The 18,010-nt window shown below is 40.5% G+C and overlaps 1 protein-coding gene across 1 annotated transcript in view; it reads right to left on the bottom strand.

Annotated features, from left to right (window-relative positions):
- The window catches only part of LOC109916793 (chromodomain-helicase-DNA-binding protein 7-like), an 87,403-nt gene that overhangs the window by 44,766 nt on the left and 24,627 nt on the right, over positions 1 to 18,010 (bottom strand). The window contains exon 3 of the mRNA XM_048595705.1: positions 2,960 to 3,095. Within this exon, the coding sequence (XP_048451662.1) occupies positions 2,960 to 3,095 (136 nt within the window). The remainder of the gene's footprint in view (positions 1 to 2,959; positions 3,096 to 18,010) is intronic.

Below are 18,010 nucleotides of genomic sequence, written 5' to 3'. Positions count from 1 at the left end.
TGATGCTGCTTGGCCTGCTGTGTTCATCCAGCCCTGCACCTTGTTGTCTTGGGTTACTAGAGAGTTAACTTTTAAATTTTTAATTCCGGATTAATTTTCAATTCCTGATTCATTCTCAAAAATCAGTTAAATGTTTTAAGTTCTCGCTGTACTTCTTTCACCACCATAAATATACTTCCGGCTATATCCCATGTCACAGTATCACTTTAACAAATTAACACAACACATGCGCTGATGATTCCTCCTATCTACAGTACTAACTACAAATTGACATCATGGTGTTTCATTTTGATATGATAAGGGCCTGTGAAACTTGCTTTAAATTATTGCCAGAGACAGGTAATAGTACTAAACTTGTTTCCAGCAACAAAATTAATCTTTGGCCTTTTCATCTGCTCTAGCTTTCAGAATTTGTTGAGCACTCTTCTTGGACAACTCGTACTCTTTGGTTAGTTTCTCTAAGAAACTAGACATATATCTGAAGTAGAGCCTCTGAACTTAGATTTATAGATTGTTTTTAGTTAATTTAGTAGGTTCTCTTATGTCATGTCCACATATCCATTCAAAAGGACTAATCCTGTGGACTCATTAGGGACAGCAAACAGGACAATCAGAATTAGTTTTTGACAATTGGAATACCCTCGCAATAAGTTAATCATCCTCCAATGTCCAGCCATGTAAAACATTTCATGACAAATGTCATACTTTTATGCTCAGTACTTCCACATAATCATCTTTAAAGATCATATATCCTCCTTAAATTCAACAAATTATGATCCCACCAAGGGCACCTACTTTGTGATCCCAGCTGACAGCAATAATAGACAAGTCAGAATCCCCAAGTGAAAGCTAACTTGATAGACCACAGGATTTCTTTTATGATTTGCTGTTTGTTTAATGTGGTGGTCAGTCATTGAACATATTCACTGTCTGTCAATTTACTTTTTTTTAAACAAAAGAACAAAGTGTATTACATATATAAGGAATAAGTTGTCCAGTTTGCTGTCCCTAATGAGTCCACAGGATTAGTCCTTTTGAACTGATATGTGGACATGACGTGAGAGAACCTACTAAACTAATTAAAGAAAAATCTAAGTTCAGAGGCTATGCTTCTGATGCAAGTCTAGTTTGAGAAAAAAAATAACCAGAGCGTACGAGCTGTCCAAGAAGGGTGCTCAACAAACCATGAAAACTATTTCCACTATACAAGAATAATTTGAAAAGGTCTTATTACAAGTATTAAAAAAATTCAACCTTATTATCCTCAACAATAACCTTACAGACACTCAAATCTCAGTGATGGAGCACTGTTTTTATTTTTCAGCTCTTCATTTAATATCTCTTCATGGGAACTTTAAACATAAAACAGTTCAATTACAATTTTTTAATGTCTCAGAGGCAGCAGTTAGTACAGCTTGCCAGAGACATGCTTATTATATCAACGTTGTATTACAGCATACGAGCTTAGTGTATAAATATCTCAGACTTGAACACAGACCATGAGCATGACATGCTGATGGAAGCATGATACTTTACGATTGAATAGCATATCAGTGAAACACAGATGTGCTTGTGAATATCAAATTTGCATACATTACTGAGCAGTAATAAATATCTGCTGGATCTTTCAATACCACATTACCCACATCTAGTTCTTTTGTTACGAGGCACATCATAAGCATTGCCACACCAGGTAAAAATACCCTGGAGGGAAAATGTACATCACTTACTCCTTAACTCATACATTTGACAGCCCTGTGGGAGACCTTCCTCCCAAGTTCCTTCCAGTCTTCAATTCTCTTATTAACCTCTAAGCCACGCAGAATGCCTTTTTTTCTACCCTGACTGTTTTGGAGGCTGCTAAATTGCGTTGTCACCGATAAAGGTCTTTTCTCCGAATTCCTGCTTCTTTCAAAAGAAACTTTCTGGATGGTTCTGTTTTTACTGAAAAAGCTTCTCTCTGTCACTGCATCATGAGACATTCTTGATCTTTCTCTCTTTTACTCTGTTTTCTAAAGCACTATTCACCACAAGGAAACCTAAAGTAAATGCATGTATACACATTTCCAGCCAACTAGGACCATTTTCTGAAGTCACAAATTAAGCTATATCCCTCGCTTCTTAATACACACAGTACAGAAATACAAATCAAACTTAAAATTAGACAAACTTAAAATTGCTCCAAAGTAAATACGCAAGTATGGATTCAGTCATAATTTTAGATGTGATATCACTTACTTCAGATAGTTAAATTGTGGCAAATTTACCCAAATTCCCAACAATGTAACCATCTTTAAAAAGAATGGAAATGGATATTACTGTCCGCTATAACTAATGAAACATGCATTTTTTAAAAATATATTTGGTTGGGAAAGGATTTTAATGAATTTTCTCCAGTTCACTAAATTGTCTGTACAAAGGACAAATAATGGTTTACAATATTACTTCCAAAACAGAGACACATGAAATTGCCCTTAAACAAAAGAAAGGATGCTGGAAATACTAATACATAGCACATTTCGGGACAGAAAACTGGCTTTGCATTTCAGGTCAATGATCTTACTTGAACTTTCTTCTTTTTATAGGTGCTGCCTGATCTATTAATGTGCAATGAACTGGTGAGATTAGGTTATTACATTGACTTTCTGTTTAACTGCAACTTTGCAGCATTCAGCATTTTGTTTTTGTCCCCATAACAAGATTGCACTGATAATACAAGTTCCATTTGAAAGTTGCCAATTATTTCAGAAGACTTCTGTAACAAGCCATCATGGGTACGGGAAAATGTTTCTCCCTGAACATTTCAAAAGTGAAAACAATGGCAACAAAAAGATGTACATTAATCAATTCCAATACAAAACACACGAAGGTCATAACATTCCATTAATTATGTATGCTATACAAATGGCTCTCAGTCATAATTTTATATTTATACTTATAAATTTGAGGTTGCATTCACCTGCACTCCCAGTTCATCCTCTTCTGTTGGAGATGGAGGTGGGGTTTTGTCCATGTCTGAATTTTCAGGGGAAGATTCATGTTTCCTTTTGCCTTTTTTCTTTCCAACAGTTGATTCCGGGGTATTTTTCTTGTTGCTACAAAATATTAACATCTATCAGTATACAGGAGACCAAAAACCAAAACCATTCATATTGAAAATAATACTTAAAGAACCTATTAACTTTTTTGAGATAGTATTTTCTCCCCAAAGAAATCCCAAATATGTAATAAAAGCACAATGAACTGGTGAAATTAGATGAGAAGCCTGCTTGCATTACTGTTTTAGTCATCTTAATTTAACACAATTCTCAAATAAGTTTCAATCACCACAGATTGAATCTATCAATTATTTAAATTCCTATCAAGATCACCCATCTATCAATCTGTCTGCTCATATGTACTGGACAGCTCGTACATAAAACCTCTTAATGGCGGATAGTAAGTGTACAAGCTACTACACAATTGAGTCTTTCAGACAGGATGGTCAGTTCCTCCTAGCTTGGCTGGTTTTGCTTTCAATCTCTTTCTCCTTCCCCACTCTAAAACTCCCATGGTCTCTCTACAGTCAACTAGCCTGCCTAGATATATACTTTGACAAAATGAAGTTGGCTGGCACCGTGGTTGAGGAAAGGGAAGGACAAGTTGCCAAGAAAAACTCTAAGAAAGTAGTGAAGAGGACGCCAGTGAAGAGTGGCAGGAAGAAAATGTCCAGGAAAGAAAAGTTATTACATCTACATTTAGAAAGTGATGACGCACATTCACCCCAACATTGGCATCTCCTCCGAGGCCACGAGCATGATGAACTCATTCATCAACAATATTTTTGAGCACATCACGGGACAAGATTCCCACCATTACAACAAGCGCAGCACCATCAGCTCCTGGAAAATTCAGGTGGCTCTGCGCCTGCTGCTGCCTAGGGAGCCGCCCAAGCATGCTATGTCAGAGGGCACAAAGGCGGCGACAAAGTACACCAGCTCCAAGTGAAACACCCTATTGTATTTTAAAAATACCCATGTTATTGCACCAAGTTAGTTACCATTGCTAAGGAATGAACCGATCTTCCCAAAATCCAGAGGATCCTATTGAATATTGTAGACTTTATTGAATATAATAAGAATAAGAAACTTTTGCTCAACTGGTTATCCAAAGATCCTGCTGCAAAGACATGCATGGATGTGGACAGACAACTTAGCATCATTGAGCAATCTACCAGTTTTATGACTTTGATTACCTAAAACTAACCATTTGCGCAAAGTACTAGAGAGTAACAGAAATGCTGGAAACAAAGTCAAGAACAAAGGAGTGGCTGGACTAAAATGCCAGGGGCCCAAGTGAAATCTCTGGGAATATGCGGTCAAATCCCGTCACGGCAGTGAGTGGAATTTCAATCTAGTTAATCAATCAGAAATTAAAAGCTAGTCTGCTGAAAACACAAAACCTATTGCTGACTGTCATAAAATATCCCATTTGGTCCACGAATGCTCTTCAGGGAAGGATATCTGCTGGCCTGACCTGTTCTACTGACTTCTGACCCACAGCAAAGTGTTTAATTCTTAAATGCCCTTTGAAATGGCCTCACAAACCAGTTGGCTATATCAAACCACTATAAAGTTTAAAGAAAGAAATGGAATCAGATGTACCACCCGACAATGACCTAGGCACAGGAAATGACAGTATCAAACTCCTCCCTACTGACCTTGCAAACCATCCCTGTGCTTTTCATGGTCAGTTTTTACAGCATGGAAAGAGATTCTTTGGCCCATCATGTCTGCACTGGTTGAACATTCATCCATTTTAATCTAGCACTTCACCCATAGCCTCGTAAGTTACTGTGCTTAAAGAGCTCACCTAAATAGTTCCTATTGAATGTTAATCGTATGGAAATGCTGGAGCAGACTCAAAGGGCTGAAAGGCCTACTCCTGTTCCTATTTCTTACGGGCTTAGTTATTAAGTGTCTTGAGGGTTCCTGCCTCTACCAACATTTGAGGCAGTGAGTTCTAGATATCTATAACTCTAGGGGTGAAAAAAATTGCCTCAAATCCTCTCGAAACCTCCTGCCCCTTACCTTAAAAGTGTGCCCATTGGCATTGACCCCTCACCTAAGGGGAAAGGATTCTCCCCATCTACTCTGTCAATGTCATTCAGAACTTTGTACACCTCAACCAAGCGCTGTTTCATTGCCCATCTCAGGCAACATCTTGTTGAAAAAAATTGAAAGAACTATGGATGCTGTAAATCAGAAATAAAAACAGAAATTGCTGGAAAAGCTCAGATCTGGCAGCAGCTGTGGAGACAAATCAGAGTTAATGTTTCAAGTTGAGTTCTGAGGAAGGGTCACTGGACCTGAAATCTTAATTGATTTCTCTCTACAGATGCTGCCAGACCGGCTGAGCTTTTCCAGCAATTTATATTTTTGTAATATCCTGTCGAATATCTTCTTCACCATATCTCACGCAATCACATCTTCCTGTATTGTGGTTACCAGAACTACATACAATACTCCAGCTGTGCTCTAAGTAACATTATATACAGCTCCATCACAACCATCTCGATCTTGTAATCAATGGCTTGACTAATTGAATGCCCTGCCCCACTGATGGGAAAAGCCACCAGAGGTGACAGCACAGAGACATTCAATCAAGAGAGACTGCCTTGCAATTCCTCACTGTTGGTTCAGGATCCAATGAAGTCTTACAGCATTAGGTCAAGCACGGGCAAGAAAGCCTCCCGTTAATAACAAAGTACCGCAGACCCTCCCACCCATCTAATGAATCAGTGCTCCATGTTGGACACTAATTGGAAGGACTGCTAAGGATGGCAAGGGCACAATGTACTTTGGGTGGGGACTTCAAAACCCACTACGAACAGTCACTTGGGAATACCGCTACAGAGCAAGCTGGCTGAATCCAAAGGACAGAGTTGCCTGACTGGATCTGTGGCAGACGACAAGAGCTGCTGAACAGTGTGGAGAAGCGAGGAGCTTGCTGGCCTTAATCATCACCAATCTACCATCACAGATGGAATCTGTCCATGACAGTATGGTTGGAGTGACCACTGCACAGTCCAAGCGGAGCAAAGTTCTGTCTTCATATTAAGGATAATCTCTATCATGTTGTGCAGCACATTAAAACGGGATAGATTTCAAACTGATCTATCGACTCCAATTTGGGAATGGATGAGATGGTTTTGGCCACGGGCAGTAGAATTGTATTCAATCACAATCTGGAAATTCACAACCAGGTACTACGCTCAGTAGCCAGTACCACTGAGCTAGGGGATGAGCCCTGATTGGACAAAGACATGCAGGACCAAGCATACTTAAAAATGGTCAACTGATGAAGATGCAACAGAACTATCTGCATGCAAAATCATGGAAAGAGTTAAAACAATTGTGCAACTAACAAATCAGATCTAAGCTCTATAGTCCACCCAAATTCAACTGTAAATGACTGTGGACAATTAAACAACTAAACAGAAGGAGGCTTCACAAGTATTCTCAATAGTAACAATGGGGAGTCCAACACAGTGCAAATGAGAAGGATGAGGTATTTGTAAAAATCTTCATCCAGAAGTGGCAAGTTGATGTTCCATTTTGGCCCTACTCCTCCCAAGGATCGTAGCATCACAGACGCAAGAGATCAGCTAATTCAATTCACCCCATGCGATATCAAGAAGCGGCATACAGTGGACACCGCACTAGTTCCTCAGAACAAAGATTTCAAAATAGTCCTGTTCAGGTGTGTTATGATGTGCCTCTAGAGCAGGTCATACTTGAACCCAGGCCTCTTGGCCCAGAGGCAGGGACAGTACCACTGAGTCACAAAAGCCACCATTCATATTTAAGATCTTCTCCCCCCAATCATAGAAGGCACCCTACTAAAATGAAAATAATTTGGAATGTCAACTTATAAACATTGGAGAGTGCAAAAAGCTTATAATGAAGCCAAAACAAAAATGAATTAAGTCATGAATGATGATGAAGTGATGTAGTCATTGATGCGTAGAATTTAAACTTCAAGTATAATCATTGCTGTTTCAAACTGAAGCCATTTAGTCAGCTCAGGAATTAAGAATGTGGTAATTCTAAGGCAGTTTTAATACACTATTCAATTTTGAAGGGCTAAAGAACTTTACAAATTAAGAGGCAACTTCCATGGACCCCTCATTGTTAAAACTTATAGATGTACATCCAGTGAGATTTACAAAATAATGGCATGAGCTCTATTGGCTTGTGTTTATAAATGTTCACAAACATGGCCTATGAATCAACTGTTTCTATGGTCAAGAAAATGATGAATTAATCCTACATTGAATTAAGTCAAATCATCAGGCAGATTGAAACTGTACAAGAGGCTTGTTCAGTCAGTGATAGTTCTTTCCTATTCCATTATCACATTCTTTTTCCACATCATTGCAATATTTCATTCTTCAAGTATTCATCAAAATTTCTTTTGAAAGTTGAGGTTGAATCTGCTCTTAAAAACGTGAGGTACTGTAATCCAAAACCTAACCGTTTGTTGCACGTGTTACCTCTGCTTGAAACTGGCTATCAAAACAACGAATGGTCCATGCTCGATATGCTTTTGACAACATGGAGATCCATCATAGCACATCTTTTGCCTCTCCTTTATAATATTCTCCATTGTCTTCCACTCAGTCCCATCCTGAGTTTCTCTTTAATACACGCCCCCCCGTCAAATCCCCTCAAACTGTCTCTGATATCATTTCATTAACTAAAATGCAGCATACTATAATTGTGAAATAAAGTGTTCAATTAAACCACCATTTCCAAGGTGGATTTAAAAATAAACCAGTGACTTTATGCATGTAGAAGTCTATTACGTTCATTCCCAAGAGCCCCCCAGCAGAAATTATATGTCATTAGATCAATGATGCTCTTTTTACTCCACCTTTTGTCTGCTTCTGTTTCAAGCTCTCTTTTGCCAGAATGGTGGGGGTCTGCAGGGAGAGGAGTCACTGACAGTTGCAGACTACTTTTTAAGGTGAAGCTATTGGGAAAACTGAGGCTCTTAGCAGCTTCCATTCCAGTCACTCATCTTCCCTTCTACTTCCTTACACTCTGGTCACTTTTCTCCCTCAACTCATTTCTCCCATATTTCAAAAAGCCCATTTTAAAATACAATTTTTAGGCAAATAAAATCTAGCAAATTAAGATAAGGAAAGACCCTCATGATTAGTCTTATATTTTAGCTATCAGAAACATAACAATTTCTGACAGTTGTTGGGAACAATGCAAAACTTTGTTAAAACTATATTTTTAGTTTGTTGTTAACAAGGGGAAGAAATGGTTAATCAGTTTTAGATTTTAATTTGAGTGCTTTGGGTAGTGATGTGAGAAGTATGGAAATCTGTTTTGTTTCCATACATTTTAAGAAACAGTTGCAACCTTGACACAAGAGTTGGCTGTTTAACAGCTCAGTGCATTAAACAAACCTGTATCATTGCCTATTGACAGTAGTCCAGTAAAACAAAACAATCCACAGTCAGTCAGTATGGCATTTGCCAGAAAGGACTGCTGGACACTGGGTTTAGGGAACTCATTGTGTTGTTCCAAAATAAGTGTCTCAGGGAGAAACATCAGATAAAGGGAACAAGCATCTTGTGACTGCTCAGAAATTTATCAAAAGCAAACCAGTTGCAGCTGGACAAGCCTGCATCTGTTCAAGGAGCCTGGAGCTTGGTGATCAACGGTACACTGCAAGGTTCAGTGCCAGGACCCCTGCTGTATATAATACATATAAATGATTTGGATGAAGATTAGCAAGGTTGCAGCTGACATGAAAACTGGAAGGGTTGTAGATAGTGAGAAAGCTTATCAAAGGTTACAGCAGGATGTAGATCAACTAGTAAGTTGGGTGGAGAAAGATAGATACAGCTTAATCCAGACAAGAGTGAGGTGATGCATTTTGGGAGGTCAAATGCAAGAGGAATGTATACAATAAATGGCTGCACCCTTAGAAGTATCGGTAGAGAGATCTTGGGGTCTAAGTCCATGGCTCCCTGAAAGTGGCAACTCAAGTGAACAAAGGTGGCAAAGGCAGCAATATGGCATACTTGCCTTCATCAGTTGGAGCATTGAGTATAAATGTTGGCAAGTCTTGTTGCAGCTGTATAAGACTTTAGTCAGGCCACATTTGGAGTAGTGTACAGTTCTGGTCACCACACAATAGGAAGGATATGGAGACTTTGGATGCAGTGCAGAAAACACTTATACCAAAATGCTGCCTAGATTGTAGTATGTTACCTATAAGGAGAGGATGGACAAACATGGATTGATTTCACAAGAGCTTTGGAGGCTGAGGGGACAACCTGATAGAGGCATGAATAGATTGATAGTTATTTTCTCCCCATGGTGGAAACGTCAAATACTAGGAGGCACAAGTTTAAGGTGACAGGGGTAAGTTTGAAGGAGATGTGAGAGGAAAGTAGTATTTTTTTTTAAACAGAGGGTGCCAGGGAGGTGGTAGAAGCAGATATGATAGCAAAGTTTAAGAAAAGTTTGGACAGACATGAGCAGGCAGGAATAGACGGTTACAGGCAGATGGGATTAGTTTAGGATAGCATCATGGTTGGCACAAACATGGTGAGCTAAGGGACCTGTTCCTGTACTGTTCTATCCACCTTTGTAATGAGTTAGTAGAAAATCTTCAGAGATTTCGGTGTTTGTAAGGATACTGCTCAGGAAAAGGGGTAGTGTAAGCTCGAATCCTTTTCTGCATAATTTGTCTAGTGTATTATAATCCCTGATTTTATTTAATAAATATTTTACTGTGTTGATAAGTACACTGGCAGCTTCTTGTGAGAGTGATCTGTAACAGAACTTCACTGTTGAAAAAAAAACAAAGTTAAGATCGAACAAGCCAGGCTTCAACCTCAGATCTGATGTGTCCAGTATTAACATTAGCTGGATTGTAAAAATCCATTAGATAACTAATAGCTGATACAAAACTTCACTTTTTTTGGTAAAATGAACTAGAATTAGGACAACAACAAACATGTACACAATTTAATACACTTTCTGAAAAGTGTACAGAATCAAAATGGTGCCACACGAATCTTTTGTTTTCAGAAATTATAAGCTTCCCTTGCATCAAGATTATGTCAACAACATACCAATCACTAAAACAACTTCTAGCCAGCGACGCCCTCATCCCGTGAATGAATAAATAAAAAAATCTTCCGAATAAAAACCGAAAGAACTGTGGATGCTGTAAATCGGAAACAAAAACAGAAGTTGCTGGAAAAGCTCAGCATGTCTGGCAGCATCTGTGAGGAAAAAATCAGAGTTAATGTTCGGGTCTGGTGACCCTTCCTCAGAACGTTAATTCTGATTTTCTTCTTCAAAGATGCTGCGAGGCCTGCTGAGCATTTCCAGTAACTTCTGTTTTTGTTCTTTCAACTTCCATACAATTGTCCAGCTTCCCCACTGCCTCACACCATGCTGCAGAAATCCTCCTCTCTGGTATCTGTAGTTCTAAATTTAGTTTTATTCTTTGCTCAACTAGAAGCAAAATACTGTGCTTGCTGGAAGTCTGAAACAAACACAGAATGCTGGAGAACAGCTCTGAAGAGGAGTCATACCAGAATTGGAGTGTTAACACCATTTCTCTCTCTCCACTGATGCTGCCAAACCTGGTGAGTTTCTTCAGCATCCCCTATGTTTGTTCTAATTATTGTTCCATCATGTTCCACATTCTACCCTCCGTTGCCCACATACTTATTTGCACAAAATGCTTTTCACTTAGGACCCCTGAAATTACTGACCCACATCAGCTCCTGTGCAAGAAGCATTTTCAGTTTACAATTCTTGCACTTGCTTTCAATCCCTCTAGAGTCCCACAGATTTTCAACACTAATCTCTTGTAGTCACACAGCCCTCATAATATCTGCACTTATCACTAATTCTAGCCTGTTAAACAACTGAGATCTTAATTGGGCCATGTTTGGTGGCCATGCCTTCACTGTCTGAACTCCAAATTCAAGAATTTCCTGCTTCAACTTCTCTCATTCTTTACTACTCTTTTCCTGATTGAAAACTTCTTCAAATCTTCTACTTCGATCAATGTTGCAACAGATGACCAAATGATTACCATACGGGGCCCGTTGCCCAATTTTGCTTCATAATGCTCTAGTGAAGTGCCTCGGTATGGTTAATTGCATTAAACAATAAACATAAATTATTGTTGTTGAAAAGACATCCAAGATTTACTCTCCAGCTATCAAACATGTTCTTCACCAGCATGTTGTGATTTCAAACTGAAGATTTTGTTATTCATTCTTTCGTGCACTGGGTCGTTATGCTTACCTCTTCCTTCCCTTAATGCCATTTTCAGCTCCTCCTTTTCTATCATAATAACTCACCTTAATCATTCCTCCTACCAAAAACTACTCATCAGTATCCCTTGTCCCTCCACTGGCCTAGGGTCACATCACTTGACAAGTTTATAGCCTTTTCTTTTTACCCCCTCTCAGCTTTCATCACACCTAGTGTGGCAATTATTCTTGATCCCTCAGAATTGTAACTTTAGTTATCCCTTCCTGACTTTCTTCCCTTTATGTTTGCTTTCTCAATTATGGTCCAATTCAGTCAGATCTCAATTACAGCCTTTCTCATTTTCACTTTGAAGTTGAGCTCTTTTCCATTCAGAACATCACAAGAAATGATTTTACATTGTAGTCAATGAAAGGGAGTAAGTTAGCTTCACTATCCTATCTACCTGCAACTCCACTTTCAAGCAACTATGAACCTGTACTTCAAGGTCTCTTTGTTCAGCAACACTCCACAGGACCTCACCATTAAGTGTATAAGTCTTGCACTTTAGCCTTTCCAAAACACAGAACCTCACATTTATCTCAATTAAATGCCATCCACCACTCCTCAGCCCATTGGCCCATCTGATCAAAATCCCATTGCACTGTGAGGTAACCTTCACTGTCCACTACACCTCCAATTTTGGTGTCATCTGCAAACTTACTAACCATACCTCCTATATTCACATCCAAATTATTTATACAAGTGACAAAAAGCAGTAGACCCAGCAGTGATCCTTGTGGTACACCGTTGGATACAGGTCTCCAGTCTGAAAAACTCCTTCTGTCTTCTACCTTTGAGCCAGTTCTGAATCCAAATGGCTAGTTCTCGTTCTATTCCATGTGATCTAAACTTGCTAACCAGTCTACCATGGTGAACTTTGTCAAACACCTTACTGATGTCCATCTAGATCACGTCCACCGCTCTGCCCTAATCAACACTCTTCGTTACTTCGTCTAAGAAACTTAATCCAGTTAGTGAGAAACGATTTCCCACACACAAAACCATGTTGACTATCCCTTTCAGGCCTTGCCTTTCCAAATACATGTAAATCCTGTCGCTCAGGAATCCCACCAACAACTTGCCCACCACCGATGTCAGGCTCACCGGTCGATAGTTCCCTGGCTTTTCCTTACCACCTTCCTTAAATAGTGGCACCATGTTAGCCAGCCTCCAGTCTTGGCACCTCACCTGTGGCTATTGATGATACAAATATCTCAGCAAGGGGCCTAGCAATCTTCCCTCACTTCCCACAGAGTTCAAGATTGCTGTGTTTAAGGAACATAAAATTTACTCTGATGTTAGGGTGATTTTAAAATTTGCATATAATGAGTGTCTAGTGGGGGCATGTTAACTTTAATAACATTAGCAATGCATCTATGACAATGCGGTGAAGCTACTCAAAGCAAAATCAGTGGATATCAGACTGCATTTTTCACAATAACTTATTTAATTAAGCAAACACAATGTTCAAGAAACCCAGCAGGTCTGTGGAGATAGAAACAGAGTTAATGTTTCAAGTTTAATATGGCTCTTCTTCAGAACTCAAGTTATTTAATGTGGCCTCCATATTTCAGACACTTCACTCTACCCGTTGCCTGGACCAATGGTTGTCATATATCGCGAGGAATGTTAATATGGCAGGGTCTAACTGCTGATTGTTCAGGCTTTTATGTCTGTAACAGGTTAGTACATTTTCTAAGATCTGTGGAACCATCATACTTCAAAGGCAACAACTGCTTTCCTCAAAGCAAAATTTACATGGTGTAATCATAAAATCACCCTATTTAAGATGGTGACTTTCACGTGGCTTTCACAGATGTGTTTCATAAATCAGATCACAACTGAATATTGGGGTTCAGAAGACTTGGCCAATATCCTGCATCTGGAGGCTCATTGAAATTTGAACTCATTACCTATGTCATATTTGCAAGGCTAATCTCCAAAGTATAAAAAATGGTGAACCAATACAAGCCTAATAACAAAGGAATTGCACTTGATTTATACAATAGGTCACAACCATACGTAAAATTACTTACATAGTGCTAACTTATGAGCAATACTCTAATGATGTTTGCATTTCATTTTAAATAACATTAGTACAAATCTACTCTTTCATCACTTTGAAGAGAGAAACCTTCCAAGCTCCAGAGTTCACAAGAGTCATAGAGGAATATAGCACGGAAACAGGCCCTTTGGCCCAAACTGGTTGATGCTGACCATGGTGCCCACTCAGCTAGCTCCAATTGCCCGCATTTGGCCCATATCCTTGTAAACCTTTTCTATCCGTGTACCAATCCAAATGCTTTTTAAATCTGCCTCAACATTTTCTCTGGCAGCCCATTCCATATATGCACCACTGTCTGCAAGAAGGAGTTGCTCGTCAGGTCCTTCTTAAACCTGTCCCCTCTCACCTTAAACCTATGTCCTCTAGTTTTCAATTCCTCAAAGCTGGGAAAAAGGCTATATGCATTCATCCTATCTATGCCCCTCATGATTTTATGCACCTCAATAAGGTCAACCCTCAATCTCTTACATTCCAAGGAATAAAGTCCTATCCTGGCCAACTTCTCCCTATAACTCAGGCCTACCTGTCCTGGTAACATCCTCGTAAATCTTCTTTGCATACTTTCCAGTTTGACTATGTTTTTCCTATAACAGGGTGACCAAAACTGTACACAGTACGCCAAGTGCAGCCTTACCAACGACTTATACAACTGTAACATAACATCCCAACTCGTTTACTCAATGCCTCAGCTGATGAAGGCCAGCATGCTAAATGCCTTCTTCACCACCCTGTCTACCTGAAAAGCCACTTTCAACAAACTATGTACTTGTATTCCTTGGTCCCTCTGTTCCACAACACTCCTCAGCTCCTTACCATTTACTGTATGAATCCTACCTTGGTTTGACTTTCCAAAGTGCAACACCTCACACTTGTCTGTACTGAACTGCATTTGCCAATCCTCAGCCTGCTTCTCCAAGATCCCTGTGTAATTTCTGATAAGCTTCCTCGCTATCAACGATACCTCCTAATTTTGTATCATTCACAAACTTACTAATCATGCCTTGTACATTCACATCCAGATCATTTATGTAAATAACAAACAACAAAGATCCCAGCACCAACCCCTGTGGCACACCACTAGTCACAGGTGTCCAGTCCGAGAGACAACCTTCAACCATCACCCTCTGCTTCCTACCATCGAACCAATTAGCTAGCTCTCCCTGGATCCCATGCGACTGAACCTTCAGGACTAGCCTGCCACGTGGGACCTTGTCAAAGGCCTTACAAAAGTCCATATAGACAACATTCTCTGCCCTACTTTCATCTATCTTCTTGGTTAGCTCTTCGAAAAACTCAAAGATTTGTCAGATATGACTTCCTGTGCAAAGATCCATGCTGACTATCCCTAATCAAACTTTGACTATCCAAATGTTGGTTGATCCTGTCCCTCAGTATCGTCTCCAATAACTTGCCTACCACTCATGTCAGGCGCACTGGCCTGTAGCTCCTTGGCTTGTCTTTGCTACATTTCTTAAACAATGGAACAACATTAGCCACCCTCCAGTCTTCCAGAACATCACCACTGGCTAAAGATGAAGCAAAAATCTCTGTAAGGGCCTCTGCAATTTCTTCCCTAGCCTCCCACAACGTCCGAGGATGGACCTGATCAGGCCCAGGGAATTTATCCACCTTAATGCGCTTTAAGGCTGCAAACGCCTCCTCTCTGGTAACATGTACATCGTCACTTGTTTCCCTTAGCATCCATGATTCTCTCCGAGGAGAAATATTCATTAAAAATCGCCCCCACCTCCTGTGGCTCCACGTATAAACAGCCATGCTGATCTTTAAAGGAACCTGTTCTCTCCCTAGCCACCTTCTTACTCTTAATATAGCTATAGAACCTCTTGGGAATTATTTTTAACCTTATCTGCCAGATCCATCTCATACCCTCTTTTTGCTCTTTTGATTTCCATCTTAAGTGTCCTCCTACACTTTTTACAGTCATCTAGGGAATCACTTGAGCCTGATAGCTTAAATCTAATGTATGCCTCCTCCTTTTTCCTGACCAGAGTCTCAATACCCCTCATCAGCCAGGGATCCCTAAACCTGCCAGATTTTCTCTTCACCCTAACAGGGACGTACTGTCCCTGGACTCTTGATATCACACCTTTAAAAGCCTCCCATTTGCCAGTTGTTCCTTTTCCTTCAAACAGAGCAACCAAATCGAGCTCTGCTAGATCCTGCCTAATGGCCCCAAAATTCTCCCTGCTCCAGTTTAGCACCTTAACCTGCGGACTTATTCTATCTTTTTCCATAATTATGTTAAAACTAAAAGAGTGTTACGGTCACTGGACCCAAAAAGTGCTCTCTGACGGACACTTTAGTCCCTTGCCAAATCTTGTTTCTTAAGAGCAGTCCAGTGTTGCACCCTCCCAAGTAGGGTCCTCTATATATTGATTTAAGAAACTTTCTTGGACACATTTGACAAATTTTATCCCATCTGGGCCTTTTACAGTCTGGGTGGCCCAGTCAATACAGGGGAAATTAAAATCTCCACCCAATACTACTCTTATTCCTACAGATTTCAGCAATCTCTCAATATTTCTGCTCCTTTAGTACATGCTGGCTATCTGTGGGTCGAAAAGACAGTCCCAACAGAGTGACCATCCCCTACTTGTTTTTACAATCTAATCCTATAGCCTCATTTGATGACGCCTCAAGAATATCCTCTCTAAGCATTGTTACGTCCTGCCTTATCAAAACACCAACTCCCCCTCCTTGCTTACCTGTACTTCTGTCATGCCTGTAGCTCCTGTATCCTGCAACTCTGAGCTGCCAGTCCTGCCCTTCTCTCAGCCCTGTTTCTGTTTGACTACAATATCCCAGTCCCCAAAGCCAATCCATGCTTTGAGCTCATCTGCCTTACCCGTCAGGCCTTGTTCATTGAAATAAATGCACTTTAAACCAGAATCCTTTCCCTCCCTTTACCACATCCCTGGCTATCCTGAATAGTAAGCTTGCTCTCAATGGCTAATGTATTTTACCCCGACTTCTCGATGGCCCCTCTCTTATCCGAAGTCCCATCCTCTGCCAAGCTAGTTTAAACCCTACCAGTTGACACTAGCAAATCTCCCTGCAAAGATATTGGACCCCCTCCGGTTCAAGTGCAACTCATCTCTCTTATACAGGTCACCTCTAGCCCAGAAAAGATCCCATGATCCAAGAACTGAAAACCCTGCCTCCTACACCAGCCCCTCAGCCACGCATTCATCTGGCCTATCTTTCTATTTCTACCCCCGCTGGGAGTAATTCAGACATCACTACCCTGGAGGTCCTGCTTTTTAACTTCTTTCCTAACTCCCTATACTCATTTTGCAGGACCCCATCCCTTCGTTTATATAAATGCATGTTGGTACAAATGACAACGACCTCTGGCTGTTCACCCTCCCCCTTCAGAATGTTCTGCGACCACACAGAGACATTCTTGACCCAGGTACTCGGGAGACAACACACCGTCCTGGTGTCTCTTGTGGCCACAGAATCTCCTGTGTGTCCCCCTTGCAATTGAGTCTTCTATCAGTATCACTCTGTCTGACTGCACCCTTTGCCTCTGAATCTCAGAGCCAGTCACAATGCCACTGGCCTGACTGCTGCTGCTAGCCCCTAAAAGGTCAACCACTCCCCCCACCCCCAACCTCTGTATCCAAAACGTTATACCTGTTATTGACAGAAATGGTCACAGGGGAACCCTGCACTATCAGCCTTTCCCCTTTACCTCTTCTGGTGGTCACCCAGTTACCTGCAGCCTGCACCTTAGGAGTGACAACTTCACTACAGCTCTTTTCAACGATGTTCTCTGCACCCTGGATAATCCCTAGTGCATCCAGCTCCAGCTCCCCAACGTGGTCTGTCAGGAGATGCAGCCAGGTGCGCTTCTCACAAGGTAGCACGTGTATAGAGTAGCAAAAGCAAACAGAATATCATCAAAATCCATATGCTAAGAAAGAGTAATGAAGGGTACTCAATCAATTTAAACTAAAATCTAATCAAACAGTCTAGAATATTGAGAATCTGATTCTGTTTGGGTCATTGGAGTGCCGCATGTAGCGTCCATGTGATCAAGGGGCAGTTGGGAGAGCTACAAATTCTCACTAAAAATTTCAGACAAGCAAAAATTTTTTTACAATGGTTTTTTGAAATTTTTGTTAATTTTCTGAAATGGATTAATTAAGTTGGGAACAATTCAGTGTGAACCGAACAGAATCAGTCAGAAAATGCACTTAATGGATTTGAGCCTACCATTTATTAAATGGAAGAATTGGACCACAAGATACACAAGCAGAATTAGGCTATTCCGCCCACTGAATCTGCTCCACCGTTCGATCAGGGCTGATAAATTTTTTCAAACCCATTCTCCTGCCTTTTCTCTGTAACTCTTGATCTCCTTACCAAGCAAAAAACTATCTCTGTATTAAATACACTCAACGACCTAGCCTCCACAGCCTTCTGCAGCAATGAGTTCCACAGATTCACCATCCTCTGGGTGAAGAAGTTCCTCCTCATCTCAGTTCTAAAGAGTACAGACCCAGAGTCCTAAACCACACCTCATAAGACAAGACCTTCATCTGCAGGATCATCCTTGCAAACCTCCGCTGGATCCTCTCTA

The sequence above is a fragment of the Rhincodon typus genome, chromosome 4, assembly GCF_021869965.1.
Source record: "Rhincodon typus isolate 14 chromosome 4, sRhiTyp1.1, whole genome shotgun sequence".
In the NCBI taxonomy this organism is placed as follows: domain Eukaryota; kingdom Metazoa; phylum Chordata; class Chondrichthyes; order Orectolobiformes; family Rhincodontidae; genus Rhincodon; species Rhincodon typus.
This window is presented reverse-complemented; position numbering and strand designations above follow the sequence as displayed.